The 21,852-nt window shown below is 44.0% G+C and overlaps 1 protein-coding gene across 1 annotated transcript in view; it reads left to right on the forward strand.

Annotated features, from left to right (window-relative positions):
* Positions 1 to 21,852, forward strand: part of LOC102368485 (fibulin-5) — an 85,247-nt gene that overhangs the window by 50,204 nt on the left and 13,191 nt on the right. Inside the window, 3 exon segments of the mRNA XM_006037396.3 lie at positions 11,079 to 11,201; positions 18,041 to 18,157; positions 19,219 to 19,338. Of these exon segments, the coding sequence (XP_006037458.1) occupies positions 11,079 to 11,201; positions 18,041 to 18,157; positions 19,219 to 19,338 (360 nt within the window).

Here is a 21,852-nt window from a genome sequence, read left to right on the forward strand (position 1 = left end):
TCCTCCTCCTTCTGCTTACTTTCTGTTTCCTAGCAGGCAAGCCCAGCTTCAGATTTGTAACTTGAAATGTTTTGAAACTTTCAAAAGGTTTCGGCTGCCTTTATTTCATTTCGAGGCTGTTTTGAAGCCCTTTGTTTCATTTTGATTTCACTGTTTTGAGCTCGAAACGAGTTGAAACAGTGTTGAAATGAAACAGCCAGCGAAATTTCACACAGCTCTATTACACAGCAAGTTTGCTAGAATCTTACTCTATCCAGCTCATCCAGGCAATGAATTGCAAAGGCAGAAGCTACTAAGGGCCTTGGAAATGTTACATTCATGCTGTGATTGACACGTTAATTGTAACATAAATAGTACAAGTTCCAAGCATTTGGCCAACTTATTTGACCACCGTAAAGTGGCAAACCAGCTACAAAGATAGTTCATAAAAAATCATAGAATCATAGAAAATTAGGGTTGAAAGGGACCTCAGGAGGTCATTTAGTGAGTCCAACCCGCTGCTCAAAGCAGGACTATCCCCAACTAGATCATCCCAGCCAAGGCTTTGTCTATCTGGGTCTTAAAAACCTTCAAGGATGGAGATTCTACAACCTTTCTGGGGAACCTGTTCCAGTGTTTTACTACCCTCCTAGTGAGAAAATTCTTCCTAATATCTAACCTAAACTCCCCTTGCTGCAATTTGAGACCATTACTCCTTGTTGTACCATCTGCTACCACTGAAAACAGTCTAGTTCCATTCTCTTTGGAACCACTCTTCAGGTAATTGAAAGCTGCTATTAAATCCTCCATCAGTCTTCTCTTCTCCAGACTAAATAAGCCCAATTCCTTCAGCTTCTCCTCATAAGTTATGCATCCCAGCCCCCTAACCATCTTAATTGTCCTCTGCTGGACTCCCAGCTATTTGTCGACATCCTTTCTGTAGTAGGGGGCACAAAACTGGACACAGTACTCCAGATGTGGCCTCACTAGTGCCAGTGAGGGGAATAATTACTTGCCTTGATCTGCTGGCATCCCTCCTACTAATGCAGCCCAGTGTACTATTAGCCTTCTTGGAAACAAGGGCACACTGCTGGTTGATATTCAGTTTATTGTCCACTGTAACTCCCAGGTCCTTTTCTGCAGAGCTGCTGCTTAGCTAGTCAGTTCCCATCCCGGGATTCTTCCATCCAAAGTGTAGGACTTTGCAGTTGTCCTTATTGAATCTCATGAGATTTCTTCTGGTCGAATTCTCCAATTTGTCTAGGTCTCTCAAGGTATGTCTAGATGACATGTCTACTGTGTAGTAGCTTGTTACTACTGTGCAGTAGCGCTGCTGGGCACAAACCATGACACAACGCTGCTGCGCAGTAGTAATGAGCTACTGCACAGTAAGTGTCACCAGGCACCTGGGCTGGGACACTGCTGCAATAACACTTGTTACTGTGTAGTCATTTAGTACTTGGTTATGCAAGTACTAAATGACTGCACAGTAACAACTGCACAGTGGGCATCTTGTCTAGATGCATCCTCTGAATCATAGCCTGACTTTCCAGTATATCTACTACTTCCCCCAGCTTGGTGTCATCTGCTGAGGGGGCATACATCTGTGCTGAGTGTGCACACCATCCCATCTTCTAGATTGTTGATGAAGACATTGAACAAAACTGGTCTCAGGACCGACTCCTGGGGCATTCCACTTGATACTGGTTACCAACTTGACATCGAGCCATTGATTACTTCCCTTTGAGCCTCATGATCCAGCCTGTTTTCTATCCACCTTACAGTCCATTCATCCAACTCTTATTTCCTTAGCTTGCTTGCGACAATGTTGTGGTAGATTGTATCAAAAGCCTTGCTAAAGTCAAGGTATACTATGTCCACTGCTCTCCCCGCATCCACAGAGCTAGTCGTCTTATCCTAGAAGGCAATCAGATTGGTCAGGCATGACTTGCCCCTGGTGAATCCACGTTGACTGTTTCTAATCACTTTTTTTTTATTTCAAGTGCTTATAATAAGGTTCAATAAGGACAAATGCTTGCCTTGAGGACCTGCTCCATGATCTTTCCAGGGACTGAGGTGAGGCTGACTGGTCTGTAATTCCCTGGGTCCTTCTTTTTCCCTTTCTTAAAGATAAGCACTTATATTTGCTCATTTCTAATCGTCCAAGGCCTCCAGATCATCATGAGTTTTCAAAGATAATGTCCAGTGGCTCTGCAATCACATCAACCAGCTCCATCAGCATTTTTGGGTGCATTGTGTCTGGACCCATGGACTATACATGTCCAGCTTTTCTAAATAGTCCCTAACCTGTTCTTTCACCACTGTTAGCTGCACACTTTATCCACAAACTGTGGTGCCAGGTGCACTTGTCTGGGAGCTGATCTTGCCTGTGAAGAACGAGGTAAGAAAGGCATTGAGTAGTTCAGCCTTTTCTACATCATCTGTCACTAGGTTGCCTCCCCATTCAGTAAGGGACCTACACTTCCCCTGATCCTCCTCTTGTTGCTGACATACTTGCAGAAACTCTGCTTGTTACCCTTCACATCCCTTGCTAGCTGCAACTTTAACTGTGTTTTGGCCTTCATGATTTCATGCCTGCATGCCTGAACAGTACTCTTATAATCCTTCCCTAGTTGTTTGTCCAGTTTCCACATCATGTAAGCTTCCTTTTTGTGTTTGAACACATTGAAGAGTTTTCTGTTAAGCTAAGCTGCTCTTCAGCCATACTTGCTAGTCTTTCTGTGCATCAGGATAGTTTGTTCCTGCACCCTCAGTAAGGTTTCTTTAAAATACAACCAACTCTCCTGGACTCCCTTCCCCTTCAGACTGGCCTCCTAAGGGATCCTGCCCATCAGTTCACTAACTGAGTCAGAGTCTGTTTTTCTGAAGTCCAGGGTCCTTACTCTGTTGCTGTCTTTCCTTCCTTTCCTCAGGATCCTGAACTCAATCATTTTGTGGTCACTGCTGCCCAAGCTGCCACCCATTACTACATTCCCCACCAATTCTTCCCTGTTTGTGAGCATCAGGTCAAGAACAGCTTGGCCCCTAGCTGGCCTCTCCAGCATTAGCACCAGGAAATTGTCCCTGACATTCCCCTAAAACTTCCTGAATTGCCTGTAGGGTGTCAGGGTGATTGAAGTCCAACATGAAAACCATCACCTGTGATTGGGAAACTTCCACTAGCCGTTTGAAGAAAGCCTCATCCACTTCATCCTCCTGATCTGGCGATCTATAGCAGGCACCCATCATAACATCGCCCTTGTTGCTCTGCCTTCTGAACATAACCCAGAGACTTTCAACAGGCCTATTTCCAGTTTCATACTGGAGCTCTGAGTAATCATATGGCTCTTTTACATAAAACACATCGCTTTCTCCTCTTCTCCCCTGCCCATCCTTCCTGAACAGTTTGTACCCATCCATGACAGTGCTTCAGTCATGCGAGCTATTCCACCAAGTCTCTCTTATTCCAATCATGTCATAGCTCCGTGACTGTGTGAGGATTCCCAATTCTTTCTGCTTGTTTCCCAGGCTCTGTGCATTCATGTACAGACACCTGAGGTAACTAGCTGATTGCCCTACTTTCTCAGGAGGAATAAAAAAGCCTCCCCCACTGTCCCCTCCAGCTCATGCTTCCCCAGTTACTTCAGCCCTTTGTTACCATCTTTTGTAATGTGTAACATCTTTCATGGATGGTTTGTATGGCACCGTAAATTAAATGTGTGATATGTCCCCATCACAGTTTTTCCATTTGTAAAATGGAGACAATAACATTTATCCTCCATCAGGGCATTGTCAGGATTATTGACATGATTTTTATTACAGAAGCACTTACTGAGTCCAGCCAAAAATATTTCATTGTGTACAGGTGCTGTATATGGTGGGCTTATGTACATGACAGCAGTGGCCTGTTTTGGCTAACCTATCCAAGCTCTCACTTACATACCCCAAAGCTAGAAATACACTGGTGAAGCTGCTCCAGGGTCATCCCCAGTGATCAGCAAGCAAACCAAAGACCAAGATCTCAAGGGTGGCCAGCAAAGGATATTTTTGGGGTTAGAATATGTGATCAGGAGTATATGGTTAGATGTGTTTGGGAACAGCTATTCCAGGATATTCCACCACCACAATGTAGGCAAGGCAATGGGTTAGTCCCTGTTCTGAAAAACTTATATCTCAATGAACAAGAGACATGAAATCTAACACATTATCTTCTCCATTTTGCAAACAGGGAGCAAGGTATAAAAAACATTAAGTAGCTTGATCAAATCACACAAGAGGTCTACATCACTGCTGGGTATTCAACCCAACTCCCAGTTCAATGTCTTAAAGCAGCTGCTCATTAATTAGATCATGTTTATAAAGTAGCTAAAAAATGAAAAACACCAAAGTGTTCAGCATTATTATATATGTATTATATTACTAATACATAATATGTGTATATATGTGTGTGTTTGTGTGTGTGTATATATATATATATATATACACACACACACACATATATACACACACACATACATACATACATATATACAATATGTATATATACTTGCAGAGGGCAGAAATAACTCTATGAGATATTCCCATGACAAATGCACACTTAGCACTTTCTCCTGGTACTGAGAATAAGATTGACATAATACACTGTTCAGTGAAAATAGGAAGTGATTTTTATGTAATTACCGGCAGTTAGGTTGCTTTTACTTGTAATTTTCCACTGCATCAAAGAATGCCAAAGAATGTCCTTGGAGTGGTTGAATGTACTGGTATCTTTCCTGCTGATATTGTGCTTGTTCAGTATAGGGAACCTGTTTATGGGACCATTATGTTTTATAGGTGGCTTCTGTACTAGTCTGAGGAACAGTGTTTGCTCTTTTCCTTTGAAATGTTTAATTTTGTCTTTCCTGGTCACACCAGTCTGACACAATGGGTTTCTCCCAGACAGTCCCCACTGTATAAACAGGCTGGGCAGGGGGCAGAGTTCACTGCTGTTGTACCTGCTGTCTCCCTGCTCATTCTGCTTTCAAGAGTATAGACAAAGACTACCAGATTCTTGGGCAGACATTTTCCCCAGGGTCCAACTGTCATCTGTTGTTTAATGGGTCAGTGTAATGTAAATATATGCTAGCAGACATGAGTAATACACATTACAGTGTAATTGCACTGCATGTTTGAACTGAGAAGGCAGCAGGCCAAAGAAGGTTTATTTTATTTTACTGACAGGGACTTCCAAAGTTTTAAAGGTGCATCCTGGGTAGGACCAGATGTAGAAAATGAAAGCCAGACAGGTGGGACAAGGACACTGATAGATATGTTAAGACCCCACATTATCTGCAGCTTCAAGTGTTGCAGTCCCAAACAGACAGATTCATATGTACCTCCCACATATAAGGTCAGCTTTGCCATCCAGGTCAGTCAAGTTACTTCAAATCATAGAAAACAGGGTTGGAGCAGACCTCAGGAGGTCATCTAGTCCAACCCCCTTCTCAAAGCAGGACTATCCCAACTAGATCATCCTAGCCAAGGCTTTGTCTAGCTGGGTCTTAAAAACCTGCAAGGATGGAGAGTTCGCAACCTCCCTCAGTAACTTTTTCCAGTGTTTTACTACCCTCCCAGGGAGAAAGTTTTTCCTAATAGCTAAGCTAAACTTCCCTTGCTACAACTTGAGACCACTGGTCCTTGTCCTGTTATCTGCCACCCCCGAAAATAGTGTAGCTCCATCCTCTTTGTAACTATCCTTCAGATCGTTAATGGCTGCTATTAAATCCCCCCTCAGTCTTCTTTTCTCTAGACTAAATAAGCCCCATTCCCTCAGCCTCTCCTCATAAGTCATGTGCCTCAGCCCTCTAACCATTTTTGTTGCCCTCTGCTGGGGGGCAGCTTCCCTGGGTGTAGCCAGATGTAGGGGATAGCAACCTGTTTTAGGTGACTACACCTGGGTACACTGGTAGGCAGAAGGCAGGTCTCTCTAAGGCTCTCCCTGCCCTGCCTTCTGCCTGACTTCAGACTAACACTGCTAACTACCCCTCTGCATACTACTAGGAATAGACATTGGCCAGTTTTTCTAGGGCAGCAGAAACATTGGATGTAACATAGCTACAACTGCATAGATTCTGCTATCAAATGGAAACTTAACTTGAATCGTCTCCACTGTCATAGAAGAAGACAAAAGTTTGGAAGAAAACTAAGGAAAGCTTGCAAAGAAGGATTTTCACATTAATATTATATAACATCCTGAGATGCTGATCCCTCCATTTTTTGGGCTCTATTAATGTATTTCCTGTGAACAGAGAGGTAGTTAGTCATTATTCTGACGTCAGGCAGAAGGCAGGGTGGATTTGCATCTGATAGACTAAATTAGAGACATGACATAAGCTTGTATAAGTAGTGGGCTTACTTCATCAGATGCTTACTTCATCAGCACAGCAGCTATGCATCTCTGATTTAGTTAGACTATAAGGTGCAAATCTACCCTGCTTTCTGCCTTGCCTATTAGCGTTACTGGGAGTTGTGACCATGGAATGAAATCATGGCATGAGCTCAGCCTTTTGAGGGGCATGGAGCCAAACCTGTCTGAGAACTTGCTGTGGACTACAGCAGTGGTGATTGGCAGGGCCCCAAGGTCTCAGTCTTAAAACAATGAGTGAAAAGAAAAAACCGAAAGCATTTTGATTACAAACACATTAACAATATTGTTGTTTATTGCTTGTATTTTTCTGGTACCCATAATGCACTAGATACCAATTGCATGCAGAGGAACATGCAATTAATACCCAAAAGGTTTTCAGTGCAACAAGACAAGCAAAATATGAGAGGTGTGAAGAAGTGGAACACATATGTGTGTACATGTATGTGCAAATAAATATTATTATCATTCTTTAGATTTATATCCAGCTTTATCCAGAAAGGCTCAGAGCTGAAGATACAGATTTCATAGATTTCATAGACATTAGGGCTGGAAGGGACCTCGGACGATCATCAAGTCCAGTCCCCTGCCCCAGGGGCAGGAAGTCAGCTGGGGTCACAGGATCCCAGCAAGATAAGCATCCAAATTTCTCTTGAAGGCATTCAATGTAGGTGCTTGAACCACCTCCAATGGCAGGCTATTCCAGACCTTGGGGGTTCGGACAGTAAAAAAATTCTTCCTTATGTCCAGCCTGAAACGGTCTTGCAGGAGTTTATAACTGTTCGACCTAGTCGTCATCCCTTGGGGTGCTCTGGTGAACAGTCGTTCCCCCAGATCCTGGTGAACACCCCTGATAAACATATAGGTGGCCATCAGATTGCCCCTGAGCCTGTGCTTTTCCAGGCTAAAGAGTCCCATAGCTCTAAGCCTGTCGTCGTAAGGTCTGTTTTCCTGACCTGTGATCATGTGCGGGGCTCTTCTCTGGACTCTCTCAAGCTTCTCCACATCATTTTTTAATTGAGGAGCCCAAAACTGGACGCAGTACTCCAGCTGTGGCCTCACCAAGGCCGAGTACAATGGGAGAATGATGTCCTGGGATTTGCTTGAGAAGCATCTATGGATGCAAGCCAGAGTTTTGCTTGCTTTACTAGCTGCAGCATCACGTTGCAGGCTCATATTCATCTTGTGGTCAATCATGACCCCCAAGTCCCTTTCATCTGTAGTGCTAACCAGCGTAGCACTGCTGAGCCAATAAGGATGCTGCAGGTTTTTCTTCCCAAGGTGGAGAACCTTGCATTTTTCGGTGTTAAACTCCATCAGGTTCTCGTCTGCCCATTTCCTGAGCCTGTCAAAGTCAGCCTGGATCACCCTCCTGTCTTCAGGTGTGGATGCTTTACCCCAGAGTTTGGTATCATCGGCAAACTTGGCCCGTCCACTTCTGACTCCAATGTCCACCTCATTAATGAAGATGTTGAACAATATAGGTCCAAGGACAGACCCTTGGGGGGACCCCACTGGTCACAGGGCACCACGACAATTGACTTCTGTCAACCGCCACCCTCTGGGTCCAACCATGGAGCCAATTGCCCAACCAGCAGATTGTGGTGGACCCAAGGCCACAGTCGGGCAGTTTTGCCAAGAGGTGATCATGGGATACCAGATTGAAGGCTTTTTTAAAGTCAAGATATATGACATCAATCTCTTCTTCCTGGTCATAAAAGGAAATAAGATTGCTCAAGCAAGACCTACCCGGAACAAACCCATGCTGGCTATCCCTCAGGATGTTGCCATCAGCCAGTCTGTTAAGAATGGTCTCTTTAATAATCTTTTCTAAGACCTTCCCTGGGATAGAGGTCAGGCTGATGGGCCTGTAGTTTGCCAGATCCACTTTCCTCCCTTTCTTGAAGATTGGGGAGGAAGAACCAGCAGCACACCTACAGGCTGGGGAACTCCCTTCTTGCCAGTGTCGAGACAGAAAAGGATCTTGGAGTCATCACTGATGCCACAATGAACATGGGCTGACAAAGTGGGGACATGGTCACGAAGGCCAACCCTACCTTGTCATGCATCCACAGATGCATCTCAAGCAGGTCCAAGGAGGTGATCCTCCCCCTCTATGCGACATTGATCAGGCCGCAGCTGGAGTACTGCATCCAGTTCTGAGCACTGCACTTCAGGAGGGATGTGGCCAATATGGAGAGGGCGCAAAGGAGGGCCACCCGCATCATCAGGGGGCAGCAGGGCAGGCTTTACAAGGAGAGGCTAAGGGACCTGAACCTATTCAGCCTCCACGGAGAAGGCTGAGAGGGGATCTAGTGGCAGTCTACAAACTAGTCAAGGGGGACCAGCAGGCATTGGGAGAGTCCCTGTTCCCCTGAGCACTCCTGGGAGTTACAAGAAACAATGGACACAAGCTAGCAGAGGGTAGTTTCAGGCTAGACATTAGGAGATGCTATTTCACTGTCAGGTGGCTAGGATGTGGAACCAACTTCCAAAAGAAGTGGTGCTGGCTCCTACCCTGGGGGTCTTTAAAAAAAGGCTGGACAAACATCTGGCCGGGGTCGTTTGACCCCAGTACTCTTTCCTGCCATGGCAGGGGGTCGGATTAGATGATCTCCTCAGGTCCCTTCCAACCCTACCAACTATGAAACTATGAAACTATAATCTTTTCTAAGATCTTCCCCAGGATAGAGGTCAGGCTGATGGGCCCATAGTTTGCTGGATTCACTTTCCTCCCTTTCTTGAAGATAGGCACCACATTGGCCTTCTTCCAATCTTCAGGCACTTCATCAGAGCACCAGGAGTTCTTGAAGATCCATGCCAGGGGCTGGGCTATGATGCTAGCCAGCTCCTTGAGTACCCTGGGGTGTAAACTGTCAGGGCCAGCTGACTTGAAGGTGTCCAGCCTCCCAAGGTGTTCCTTCATGAGGTCAACATTGATGGAGGGCAGGGAACCTCCCTCACCCAGGCCTCCCTGTCCTGTAATGGGCATGGGCGTCCTGTGGGACAGACGAAAGACCGACGCAAAGTACCCATTTAATAGGTTGGCTTTTTCCTGGGTGTCGGTTGTCAGTTGTCCCGTCTGGTTTAGCAAGGGTCCAATGTTGCCCTTGCTTTTCCTCCAGCTCCCCACATATCTAAAAAAGGATTTTTTTATTATCCTTGATACTTGTAGGTAGTTTGAGTTCTGTCGCCGCCTTGGCTTTCCTGGTTCGCTCCCTGAAGGACCAGACCAGTGTGGAATATTCCCCCTTGGAGCTGGATCCCATCCTCCATAGTTTTTAGGCCTTTCTTTTTAGCCGCAGGAGGTCCGCTAGTTCCCTGGAGAGCCAATGTAGGTATGTATTTGATACACTGCTACCCTGAGTCCATTTGGATGAGTTATTCCATTACTATTATTATTTTACAACAAGCAGAATGTATCAAATACCTTGCAAGACAGATAATGAAGGTGTAATACCCACTGCAAAAACTTTACACACAGTTTCAATCCTGCCACTTCAAAGTTGGGGTTAACAAAAAGTAGGGAGTGACTGAAAGACTAAAAACAGTAAAATGACATAGCAGCTGAGCAAAGGCCAGTGCAGAGCATGGTGAAATACTGTATAACTGAAGAATCAATACATAAAATATAGAAATCTTAGTCGGCTGAAAGAACTTCACCATTTATCATTGACTCTTCTATTTCTGACATCTTGAGATAGAAACATTGGGGAAGAGACTGAGCAAGGAGAGTTTCAGACTGAACTTATGACTCTGAAAGGCATTTTTAATCAGTTTGGTTACTGCATCCTGGCTTTGATGAACACAGGAATGTTATTCTTCTCTCCCACCAAAAAAACACCCCAAGGGGTTGTAATAAAATATCAAATACATTAAAAACAATAAGGATAGTCAAAATATTTTGAATGGGAGACTTTCCTATCAGTAAATGTAGTTTCATCCCAATAGCAGTTTTCAACAGGACAAGACAGATTTTGACGGAGTTTTCTGTCAGGAAAATCATAAAGAAATATGGGTTTTGGGCCAGGTCAGCATTTATCTTTGCATTTGTCTGCCACTTCAGTGCCCCTGGGTGATGCGGCTGTCTCTCTCTGATTTAGTTAGACTATAAGGTGCAAATCTACCCTGCTTTCTGCCTTGCCTATTAGCATTACTGGGAGTTGTGACCATGGAATGAGCTCTGCAGCTCTGTGCACACAAAGCTCCCACTTGCTTCTACCAGGCTTGTTCCCTGGACTTGTTCTACCATAATGAACAACAGTTTTCTTCTGTGATTGAGCAGCAAAGGAGCTTGTAGGAGTCTCAGTTCAGGACAAAAACAAGGATGGAAATATCAGAATTTCTTGTGGGTTGGATTTTTCATTTTTTGTCAGCTCTAGTAAACAGTTACCTTTAGGGAAATATTTCTGCAAAGGTATGAGCATTTCATGAGAGGCATTGAGGACCTTCAACTCCTATCCTTCACCTAAATTCCTCATAAGGGGTTTAAAGCATGCCATATCTCTCAGATTGGAGTTTTATAGGATTTTTTGTACAGTTCTTGAGAAACACTCAGTAATTTAAATATCACTAGTCTGATGCCCTACTAGTTTCTCAGTTTCATCCTCTCTGTACATTGCAAATGCACACAAAACCAAAATAATGTATGCTTTAATATTTATACAATGCTTCATTGATACATTTTTTGTTGCAGATGTGGATGAATGTGCTTCAGAGTCTCACCAATGTAACCCCACCCAGATCTGCATAAACACAGAAGGAGGATACACCTGCTCCTGCACAGAGGGATATTGGCTCTTAGAAGGCCAGTGTTTAGGTATGTTCTTCTGTAGTGCTGATATGTATTCTCTAGAGTGGTTCAGGAAAACCACTATTCACTTGATGTATCCAGCCTGCTTTCGCCTATGTGTTTTTTGTCTTCCTGAATTCTTTTATGACCATGAATGTTAGATTGTTGCCATGGGACTTATGCATTTGGACTAGGGACAGACATTCAAAAAGCCTGAGCCTGAATTGATTCAATCTTTGCATGTTAGTTTAACCTGCAAAGCTTGAACTGACTTTTGAGGTGGATAGAAATTCCCTGTTCATTCCAGAAATACAGGAACATGCCTGCAGTGACTCAGGCTAGACGCCAGAGGGCACTCGAGAAGCCCTCCCTTCCCTTGCACAGAGCTGAGTTGAGGGGCGGGGGCGTGGCCAGGCCCGGGCAGGGCGTTATGATTAGGGAAGGGTCCCCCACTCCTAACCAGCCCAGCAGGGAACGTTTATCACCCCTAACTCAGTGTTTATCAGCCCATTAAGAAAACAACAGAGGGACATTACCAGCTACCTGTTGATTCTGGCTTGTTCTGTGTGCCACAGCTTGGAGGTAGCCACCATATGGTCTACTGGCTAATGCTGAGAGGTGTCTGTGAGGGATGGGGGAATGCCTGCTTAGCAGAGAGTGGGGAGGGAAGAGGGGAAGCAGAAACCAGGCAGACGGCTGCAGAGACTGCGGGAGCTACAGCCAGGGAGCAGAGGGGAGGGGCCAGCCCTGCTGTGGAGCAGAAAGCCCTGCCCAGCCCAGAGAGCATGCCAGGTTGCTGTGGGAGTCTGATTTATCTTAAACCAGCAAGGGAGCTGAGACAAAGTTCAGAGTGACCTGTTTTCTTTGATCACATCCTCTAAATTGATGCCATGGGGCACATACAGACACACCCAGTCCTGACACAACAGCGCTGCTCAGAGCCCCCTCTCATGCCAGGATTTTCAGATCTGTTAAATCTGATACTACATTCAACCAGGTTTATCTCAAACTGGTTTCAGCCATTCTCAAGCTGGTTTATGTACACTGAACATTTGTTTTGTTACAGGTTTAAACCAGTTTCTGATCACTTAAACCAGTTTATGTATAATGTCTGTCCTTAGCCTTGATAACTTTAATATTTTTCTGTGTAAAAAGTCTTCTATAATTTGGCACAGGTTTGGGTTTTGTGTGTGGGTGTGTGGGTGCAGTTGCAAAGAGCTGAACTGATTTCACTGAAGGTCTTGGTCAACTATGCAGGTAAACTTTAGGGCACATGGATGATGAGCATATGTTACATGCCAGTAGTATGCTTCACTCTTTGTGGAATTCCCTGGTGAAACAGGGCGTTGAGCCCCGAGAGTGCTCTGTGACTGTCTGGATGGTTTGGGGGTGGGAGTGCAGGTGTTCTTCACCTGGATTGTGACCTCCTTTGTATTTCTTCTGCATTCAGTCCAAATACAATGGCTATGTCCAGGGACCAAGCTTTGGCACTGAGTCAGAGTCTAAGCACTGTACTGCTTGATGTAAATACCAGATCCTCAGAGTTGCAGCCTTCCCGAGCTGATTAGTGTATCTGCTTATGCTATTTGAAAGATACAGTAACATGCCAGCACTTGATTTAGGTAACTGTGACCAAGGGTAGCACAAATCATTGCGAGATAATGCAAAGATGTAGAAGAAAACCTGAGCTGAAAAAAACTCCACCATATTTTTTGTCACAAATGTCAGAAATAGTCTCTGTACTTTTCCATTGGTCCTGGGTTTTCCATTTTCACTAGGGAGCAGGCAAGAAAAGCCCATTTAAAAATATTTGGAGGGCTGAGTAAGTTTATATTTCTTCACTGTTAGTAACAACAACAGGTCCAGCAAATGCAATTGTTGGTGTTTAACAATTAAGGGTGAAATTCCATTCCCCTCCACACACCTAACTGCCAGTTTTCCAGCTGTGTAAAATGGACTTTGGGGGACTTAGGTGCAGGTGGCAATTCTATTATCCCTGTAGCATGTGTGTGTAAATGTGCACACATATACTAAGTACATTAGGTTGTGCACTGGTTGGGCAGATGTGTAACTATATAACTGCACCCACTGTGGCCGTGTAAGTCATAAAACCCTACAACTAACAAGGGGAAGGAAGGGGGCCTACCCATATTTGGGTCCTGTTGCTGAGTGCTGCCCACTAATGCAGGAAGCAAAAGATTCTGGTTCTAGACCCCTACCCCCATCATGCAGAGGAGGTTTGAGCCTGCACCTCTCTTAGTATGGTGCTCTAGCCATCATGTATGTCATAGATTAAGCATTATCCAGCTCCCTTACCAGTACTCTTTTTGAAGCTGTCCCCCGAGCACTCAAAGAAGGGAAATACATGGGGCCATCAGCTTAAACCTGGCTGACTGGTTCTTTAGAATACTACAAAACCTAACTATTAATGTAATTTAAATATTCAGTTGCATAAAACAGTCTTCATAGTCAATACTGAATTTCAACTTAAAAATAGGACATGGGAGCAAGAGGGACAGGACTGATCTGAGGAGATCTACAGCAGAAAGCGTGGATTTCAAAAGTTGCTAGAAACAAAATAACCAGATTTCCAGAGGCGTTGAGGACCCAGACTTTTCATTGCACACAGTGAGAGCTATAGGTGTTCAGCACCATCTAAAATTGGGTCAAGAGTCAGTCCTCAAGGAATGACTCTAAGAAAGTACTTGTTTGAATGATGTATTTGTAATTTAGTGTGGCAGTGATTGGCTGTTATCATTTAATATTTACTGGAGAGTCTTAGGGGTGAAGTTTTGTGGAAGTGCAGAACTGTTCTTCCCTGTATGAGTCTGTTAAACGTTCATGAGTCTGAGTTGTTTTTCCAACTCACTCCCAGGCTTTTATATAATTACAGTTTTTCCAAGCAGCTTTACTTTTCAGTTCAAAGAAAATAAAAAAAGAATAAGGAATGATTTACTATTCCAATAAACCTTTCATCCATGACATTATTTACAGGAAGCATTCACATGAGGAACATATTCCAATACCATCTTTCCATTTTCTGTCACTACCATGCTCAGGATGTTAGAAGAGAGAGATTTTAAATACAAGGCCAGTATTTGCTCCAAGAGAGTATTTGAATCAGCAATACAAAAAGTAATCTATGCAGGGACATGAACTTCACAGTTATTATTGGAAAGATGTAAATTCTTCAAGGCAGCCAAATAATTAGTCCCTATAAATAAAAAGGCAGCTGATACCAAGGAGAATGCACACCCACCAAAGAGACAAGTGTATCTAGTGTTTTGTTTCTGTCCTGAGACAAGGAGTAAAACTCTTTCTATCTTTCATAATCACATTGACGGGATTCAGGTACCATCAGTAGGGCTGTGTGAAATAGTACCGTTCTGCTTCAACTTCTGTTTCGATGTTTCAACAGAACAGTGTTTAATTTCGAGGTTTGTTTCGAAAGCACTGTTCCATTTTGTTTCATAGAAACTGTTTCGCTGTTTCTGTTGCCCTGTGGGGTCAGGCCAACTCTCAGGATCTCAATATTGCACTGTTAGACAGGAGGGTGTGACACAATTGCACATATACAAACACACAAATCAATTAGGTGCATACATAAACACACAACACCAACTCAGGCACATACACATCCAAACCAGCCTAGGCACATGCATACCTATCACCAGTTCAAGCACATACACTATACACCCCAAACGTTAGACACAGATCACTAATTCGTATATCATGCACACAATTATATATATATATACACACTCAGCAGTTCATACACATACAGCCCAACTACACATACACACAGACAAGTTCCTAACTTCGATGCTACAATGTGTATGTATGTGCTTGGGGTACCTGGGGGAAGGTTAAGGTGAGAGAGAGAGAGAGAGAGTTAAAGTGTAGGGAGTGAAAGTTGCCAGAACCAGGATGAGAACCAGTGGAGTAGAGAGAAGCTGGCTGAGGAACTGAGGCTTGGGGTTACTTAAGAGCAAGTGGCCCCAGGGTTACTCGAGGTCACTGGTGCATGGGGAGGGGGGAGCCTGGTGGCAAGGAGGGGACAGCCAGGAAAGAGAGAGAGACAGAAACCTGGGAGCTTGGGGCTGGAAACTGAGGCAGACAGCTGAGATATTGTGGGGGCAGATAAGTGGTGGCAAGGAGGAGACAGCCAGGAAAGAAACTGAGGCAGAAACCTGATTGCTCATGGGAAAAGGCAGGGGGGATAAGACAGTGGCAAAGAAACAGGGAGTTTGGAGGCAGAGAGGAGCTCAGGACAGGTGTTGGAGGTGGCAGTGAGCCAGAAGCAGGAGAAGGAGAAATGAGACAGAATTTAGAGGGGTGAGGAGCAGAGATTGGAGCAGGGATGAACCATAGTAGAGCAAAACCCAACCCAGGGGTCCAAATAACAGGTTTATTAAACAGACAACACGCTACACGGCCCCATGAAGTCATTGGTTCACACACACACACACACACACACACACACACACACACACACACAAAAGCACTCACAATGGCAGCAGGAGAAAGAGACTCAGTGGAAGGGTTGGAGTCCAGGTGGGGAAGAGAAACAGAGTCCAAGTCCTTGGTTGAAGAGAGGGTGGGGGTGATAGCTACCTATCCAGGCTGGAAAGGTGTCTTTGTCCAGTAGGTGTTGTCCAGAGGGGGGTCACCGGCAGAGCCTCTGGGTGGATAGGTGATGTGGCATGGTGCTGGTCCAGATGGAGAGGGCGTCCCCAGGGAGTCAGTCTTCACTACCTGTTTTTATGGGGCAGACTACCTCTGATCTCCTGTGGGGAGGGCCTGTCCAGGCAATGTCAGTCCTGTTCCAGAGGTCTCCAGGTGTTCTTACTGAGCATGTGCAGCCTTGGCACAATGGTGCATTGCCTCATCTTTTGTTTCTTTGAATGCTGGGGGTGGTTCCAAGGGCTGGGTCATTGGTCCAGGTATTGGTGTTGATGGTTTGGTCATTCAGAGGGAGCTATTTTTAGACCTACTGCCATTGTCTCTCAAGCACCCTCATTCATCCCCATTCATTCAGGAACAAAGTTACATAGGAGGGGTAGGTATGAGTCATGGGTTACACAACTGGGCATGGGGACAGGATAGAGACTTGACAAACAAAATGGAAACCTGATATGACTTATGCTAACTTACATGTGTAGGCCTAAATCATATAGTATCAGTAAAACAGTAATATAGAACAGTAAAAATCAATATAAACATAATAATTATATAATAAAAAGAAAGAAAAAAAAACCAAAACAAATACAACTTGCTACCAAAATAAAATGCTGAAGCTTATCCTATGTCTTAGCTCACTTATATTTATCTATAGGGAATAGAGGGGGAGAGAAAAAGTCAGAAATGTTTGGGGAAGGGGAGGGAATACATTTTAAAGGAAAAAAAAAAGAAAAACTGGGGGGTTTGCTACATTTCGATGCTGTTTCAATGTTTCACCCATAGTCTATTCCACACCCAGAGCCGGGAAGATTGGTGCTGCCACTGGTCCCAGCTGGCATCACCAGCCTCCTGTGTTCCGGCAGGCAGATCAGGGGCCTGCACCCCTGGGAGGAGTCCAGCAGAGTCCCCGCAGCCCTCCCAGGCATGCAGGTGGACCTCCAATCTACCTGCCAGATGACAGGAGGCTGGTGCTGCCAGCTGGGGCCAGCGGCAGCACCCATCTTCCTGGCATGGGCTGCACCCAGTGCTGATCCCCCAATCTGCCTGTTGGATGACAGGAGGCTGCTGCTGCTGGCTGGGGCCAGTGGCAGCTCTGATCTTCCCGGTGCTGGGTGCGGACTTTGCCCAGCGCTGGTCCCAGCTGGCAGCAGCAGCCTCCTTTCATCTGGCAGGCAGATCGGGGGCCTACACCCCCTGAAGGAGTCTGACATAGCCGCGCAGCCCTCCCAGGAGTGTGGGGAGGCCCCTGATCCGCCTGCTGGATGACAGGAAGCTGCTGCTGCCAGCTGGGACCTGCACTGAAGCCAAATAAGTCTGGCTTTGAAACTCAAAATGTTTTGAAACTTTTGAAATGTTTCAAGTGCCCTTGTTTCGTTTCAAAGCTGTTTTGAAGGCTTTTGTTTCATTTTGATTTCACTATTTCAAGCTCGAAATGCATCGAAACAGCTTCGAAATGAAACACCGGGTGATATTTCGCACATCCCTAGCCGTCAGATACTAAATTTGTCTCTTGCAATTTTTTCTTTTGCTTGTTGCAGTCATGTGCATCAAGTGTTCATGCACTAGTTCAGCAAAGAATGTTCTTTTTTTTAGTGACACATTTTTCTTACATTTTTGAGTCCTCTTGTATGCCAGGGAAAACATTCATGTAAATAGTGGTTATTGAGAGGGCAAATTTCTTTAAAATTTGCCATGTCTAAAAGTAAAAGCAACTTTAGAAGCCAAATCCTGCTTATTTTACTGTGTAAGTAGCCTTGAGTAAACAGAGTTTGTTTCTTGATCATGACAAAAAATCAGCATGGCATTTTCTACTCTTTTATACAAATTATTAGATTTAAATCAAGAGAAGCTGCTGATGCAGTCCAAATCTAGGCTTTTTCATGATGTAGCATCAAACAGAATCACTTGCAAATGATAATGGATCCAGTCAGGTCATATCATTATATTTTAGGTAACTAAAAATGAATTGCTCCATTTTCTTAAATTGAAAAAGTCCAGATGTACAAACATAAATCCAAACACTTCAGAGTTTGGCTATTTGAGATTTGCAAATTAGGTATAGATTATTGAGATCTATCTTAGGTATACATAGATATTAATCCAGTGGTTGAATGATTTACTCTATTTTTTGGGATGGCAAGTACAAGTACAATCTAGTCTGTACTTTATATCTTTTTCATTTTTAGACATAGATGAATGTCGCTATGGTTACTGTCAGCAGCTATGTGCCAATGTACCTGGCTCCTATTCGTGCACATGCAATCCAGGTTTTACCCTTAATGAAGATGGAAGATCATGCCAAGGTACTGTATATGGGTAATCACTACTGTAATCTGATACATGTGCATAACTTCAGAACGTGAGACTCCTGGTTGGTTGACCTACTCACATGTTTAAAATTGCACATGTATTTGACCACTTGAGGTATTTGTACACCTTGTGATGACACTCTCTTAATTTTTAACATACTTGTCTTCACAGCACCTCTAAGAGTGGAAGTGTGCTACTATCCCTGCTTTAGAGATAGAAACAGATACAAAAGCCCAGAGCACCAAAGGTACTTAGGTGCCTAACTCTCATTAGAATTGGTGGGATTTAGATACCTAAATGCCTTGCCTTGAGGTCACACAAAACTGTGGAACTAGCCACATAAATCCCTGCTTCTCCATTGTACTTAAGAGCTGTGTAGAGCACAGCTTAGGTCGCCTTCTGGCAAGAGTTCTGTGCTTGTTCTTGAAAAACAGCCACTTTCATAGCTTCCCCCGCAACCCAGGAAATCGTTCGTTATTGACTGTGTAAAGACCTTTCAGGAGTTGCTAATTATGTCCTAAATGGAACATCTTTGCTTTGTGGTAGCTGCTTTTGGCCTTCTCTTATTGCGATCAAATCAATTGGAAAGCCTTAAAACTACTAGATAAACATGGATGCATCTGTAATAAATAGTTTATCCTTGGATACCTTGTTGTTTTCTGATCATAAACAGATGATGCAGTTCACCACTACCACCTCCTCAAGAAGTCTCAGTTGTCTGTCCTTTTTCCTGCACTAGGGGTGGGTAAGATAACCAGGAGTTTTGCTAGGCTCACTTAAGTGCTGTTCAGAGCCTCAGCACCCACACTGAGTGAAGTTCCCCAGTGGGTTTTATCCAGTCTGTCATGTGTTCCCAACTTACATTTCTCATTGAAATTCATGGCCCTGAATACCTATAAAATTAATAACACAGTTAACATTTCGCAATAAAACCGAACTAAACTGCTGTGATTACACTGTTTCATTCCTTTCTAATGCCTCATTATAATAGTAATGAATTAGAAACAGTATCCTGGGAGAAGTCACTGATCTGTCAAGCCTTGGTTTCCCTTAGATGTGAATGAATGCGCGTCTGAGAATCCTTGTGTGCAAAACTGTGTCAACACCTACGGCTCATTTCTCTGCCGCTGCGAACCTGGCTATGAACTGGAAGCAGATGGAATTACTTGCATTGGTAACTGTCTTCAGTCATTTTTTGTTATTTGTTATTGAATTTAACTTATTCTTTTCAATATATTTATTTTTTGCATGCCTTCCTCTGAAGTATCCAGCATAGTCCCCTATTATAAACAAAATAGATCTAACAAATAAATCTTCTTCTGCTCTCAATTAGCCATGAAAGCAAGAAAGAGAGAGAGAGAGAGAGAGAGAGAGAAGGCCTTATACTGGACATGGGTTTGATAGGATTTTTATATTCGTTTTAAAGAAATCTAATGAAGATTAAAACTGTTTTGTGCTTGTGATAAAGAACCACAGAAAGAGGTGCTTCCTTCCCACACTGAACAAGGAACTTTATTAGAATATGGGAAACAGTAATATTCCCAAAATGACTGGCCCTGATTCAGCAGATAGCCATGAACTAAAAGTTAAGCACATGCTTCAGAACCTACTGAACCAAATTATTTCCCTCGCCCTGCTTTATTGCTCCACTTCTGGCAACAACATGCTCTTGTTCCACCCTGGCTGGCTTCAGACTCCACAATTAAAGAAACATTACGCACGTCCTCATGAGAGTTAGTGGTGCTAATCAGATAAGGGCTCTCCACTCAGCATGTTGCTGTATGAGCTGTATATAGTATATGCTATACAGCAGAGTGATATAATACTGTCCTTCTGCCACCCCCTTGTTTTTATTTTGATTTTATTGCTTGATTTTGTTCAATTGAAGAAGAAAAGCTAAACTTCTTCCTGTGCTGAGCATTTCCACAGCCTGCTAAAAGGAGAGAATTCAGCCAATATTTCTTGGAAGGAAAAAACGCACTGGAAAATATTTTTTTTTAGTTTACAGTAAACAGATGTAGCATGCTGTTTTTGAGAAAAAAGACATGTGATGTCCAGTGTATATTAATCTTTCCCAGGCTGCTCATCTGTGCAAACCTTGCTATTAAAAAAAATGGACCAGAGCTAAGTCACACAGGGCCTTAGGTATTGCAACATGTAGTGTTGCAACACAATTTTTAGACTCTCTGCAGCTTAGTGGAATCCACATCCCTGAGCTACGGCTCCTGGCTTTTTACGCAATTCTACACCTTCATTTGGTAAGGTGACTGTGAATGAGAGTCACAAAGCCAGCAAGAAAAAGCCCACCAAAGTCAAGTAAATCTGAGGAGAGGAGCAGGGGCTAAGTCTCACTCCTCTCAGGGAGTTAGGAACTAGGGCTGTGCGAAATTTCGCCAGCAGTTTCATTTCAATGCTGTTTCAACTTGTTTCGAGCTTGAAACAGCAAAATTGAATGAAACAGAGAGCTTCAAACAGCCTCTAAATGAAATGAGGCAAGTCCAAACATTTCGAAATTTTTTAAACGTTTCGAGTTTCGAAGCTCAAGCTGGGCTTGCCTTCAGGGAAGCAGAAACTAAAGCGGGGGGGGAGGAGTGCTCTCATATTGACTGTGTAGCTGGCTGGTGACTGTCATCCTTTCCTGAGGTCTCTTCCAATCCCCATGTTCTGGAGGAGGGATGGAAAAACTGCATAAAAGGCAGCATTGTTTGAACTGCCCTGCTTTCTGCCTTGGTGTCAGTTGAGTGAGGGCACACCTTAACACACACACAGTCACCCACCCATGTCATGAGTTTTGCCTGTCAGCAGCCAGAGATGCAGGGCCCCAGAACCCAGACTCCCCCTGAACCTATCTCCTTGACAGCTGGCAGGCTTTGTGGCCTCAGAAGCAGCTAGCATGCCTGCAGTTTTGACCCCGCTGTGGCTTAACACATACACATGACATGAGTTTTTTGCATTCAAGACTTTGAGGTTCAGTTTCCCTGAAACCCCTGCACTTATCTCCTTGAAACTTGGCAGGCTTTATGCCCTCAGAAGGGGCAACCATTCCTGCAAGTTTCATCGAAATCAGGCCACGACAAAGTTATAGGCTGTTTTGAGTGTCCCCATTATAGCCTTTGGGCAAAACATCAAAACAGTGAAACTGTTTCGACGAAACGAAATGAAACAGCGATTTCGAATCAAAACGAAACAAAACAAAACACTGTTCTGTCGAAACACAAGTCAAAATTGAACGGTGCTGTTTCGCACAGCCCTATTAGGAACCTAACACCATGCTAGGATGGGGCATTTCCCTTCCCTCAGGACTCAGCTGTGAGCCCTCTCCCAGAATTAGGCCCCAAAGTCAGGTCAGTCATTTCCCACAAAAAATTATGATATGTAGAAAATGGTGGTGGTGATATTGTCTCCATTATACTAGTAACCCAATAGTACAGGTTTCCCTTGCTTTATGCGGGTTCTGTATGTGCAAATTCGCTCTTATGTGATGACCCTTTTTATACTAAAAATGTGTTATATGCAAGGTAAATTCACTCTTATGCGATCAGTGTGGTGGAAGCCCACAGTCAGCTGCTTTGTGCGGTGTATTGTGGGAGTGACACACACCAAAATATAGTTTCCTGTGTGGATCTGTGCTCCTCGCTCATTGTCTGTGATACAAGTTTCTGTAGTTGCCATTCCCATTATGATAGTG

The sequence above is a fragment of the Alligator sinensis genome, unplaced genomic scaffold (assembly GCF_000455745.1).
Source record: "Alligator sinensis unplaced genomic scaffold, ASM45574v1 scaffold645_2, whole genome shotgun sequence".
Lineage (NCBI taxonomy): Eukaryota > Metazoa > Chordata > Crocodylia > Alligatoridae > Alligator > Alligator sinensis.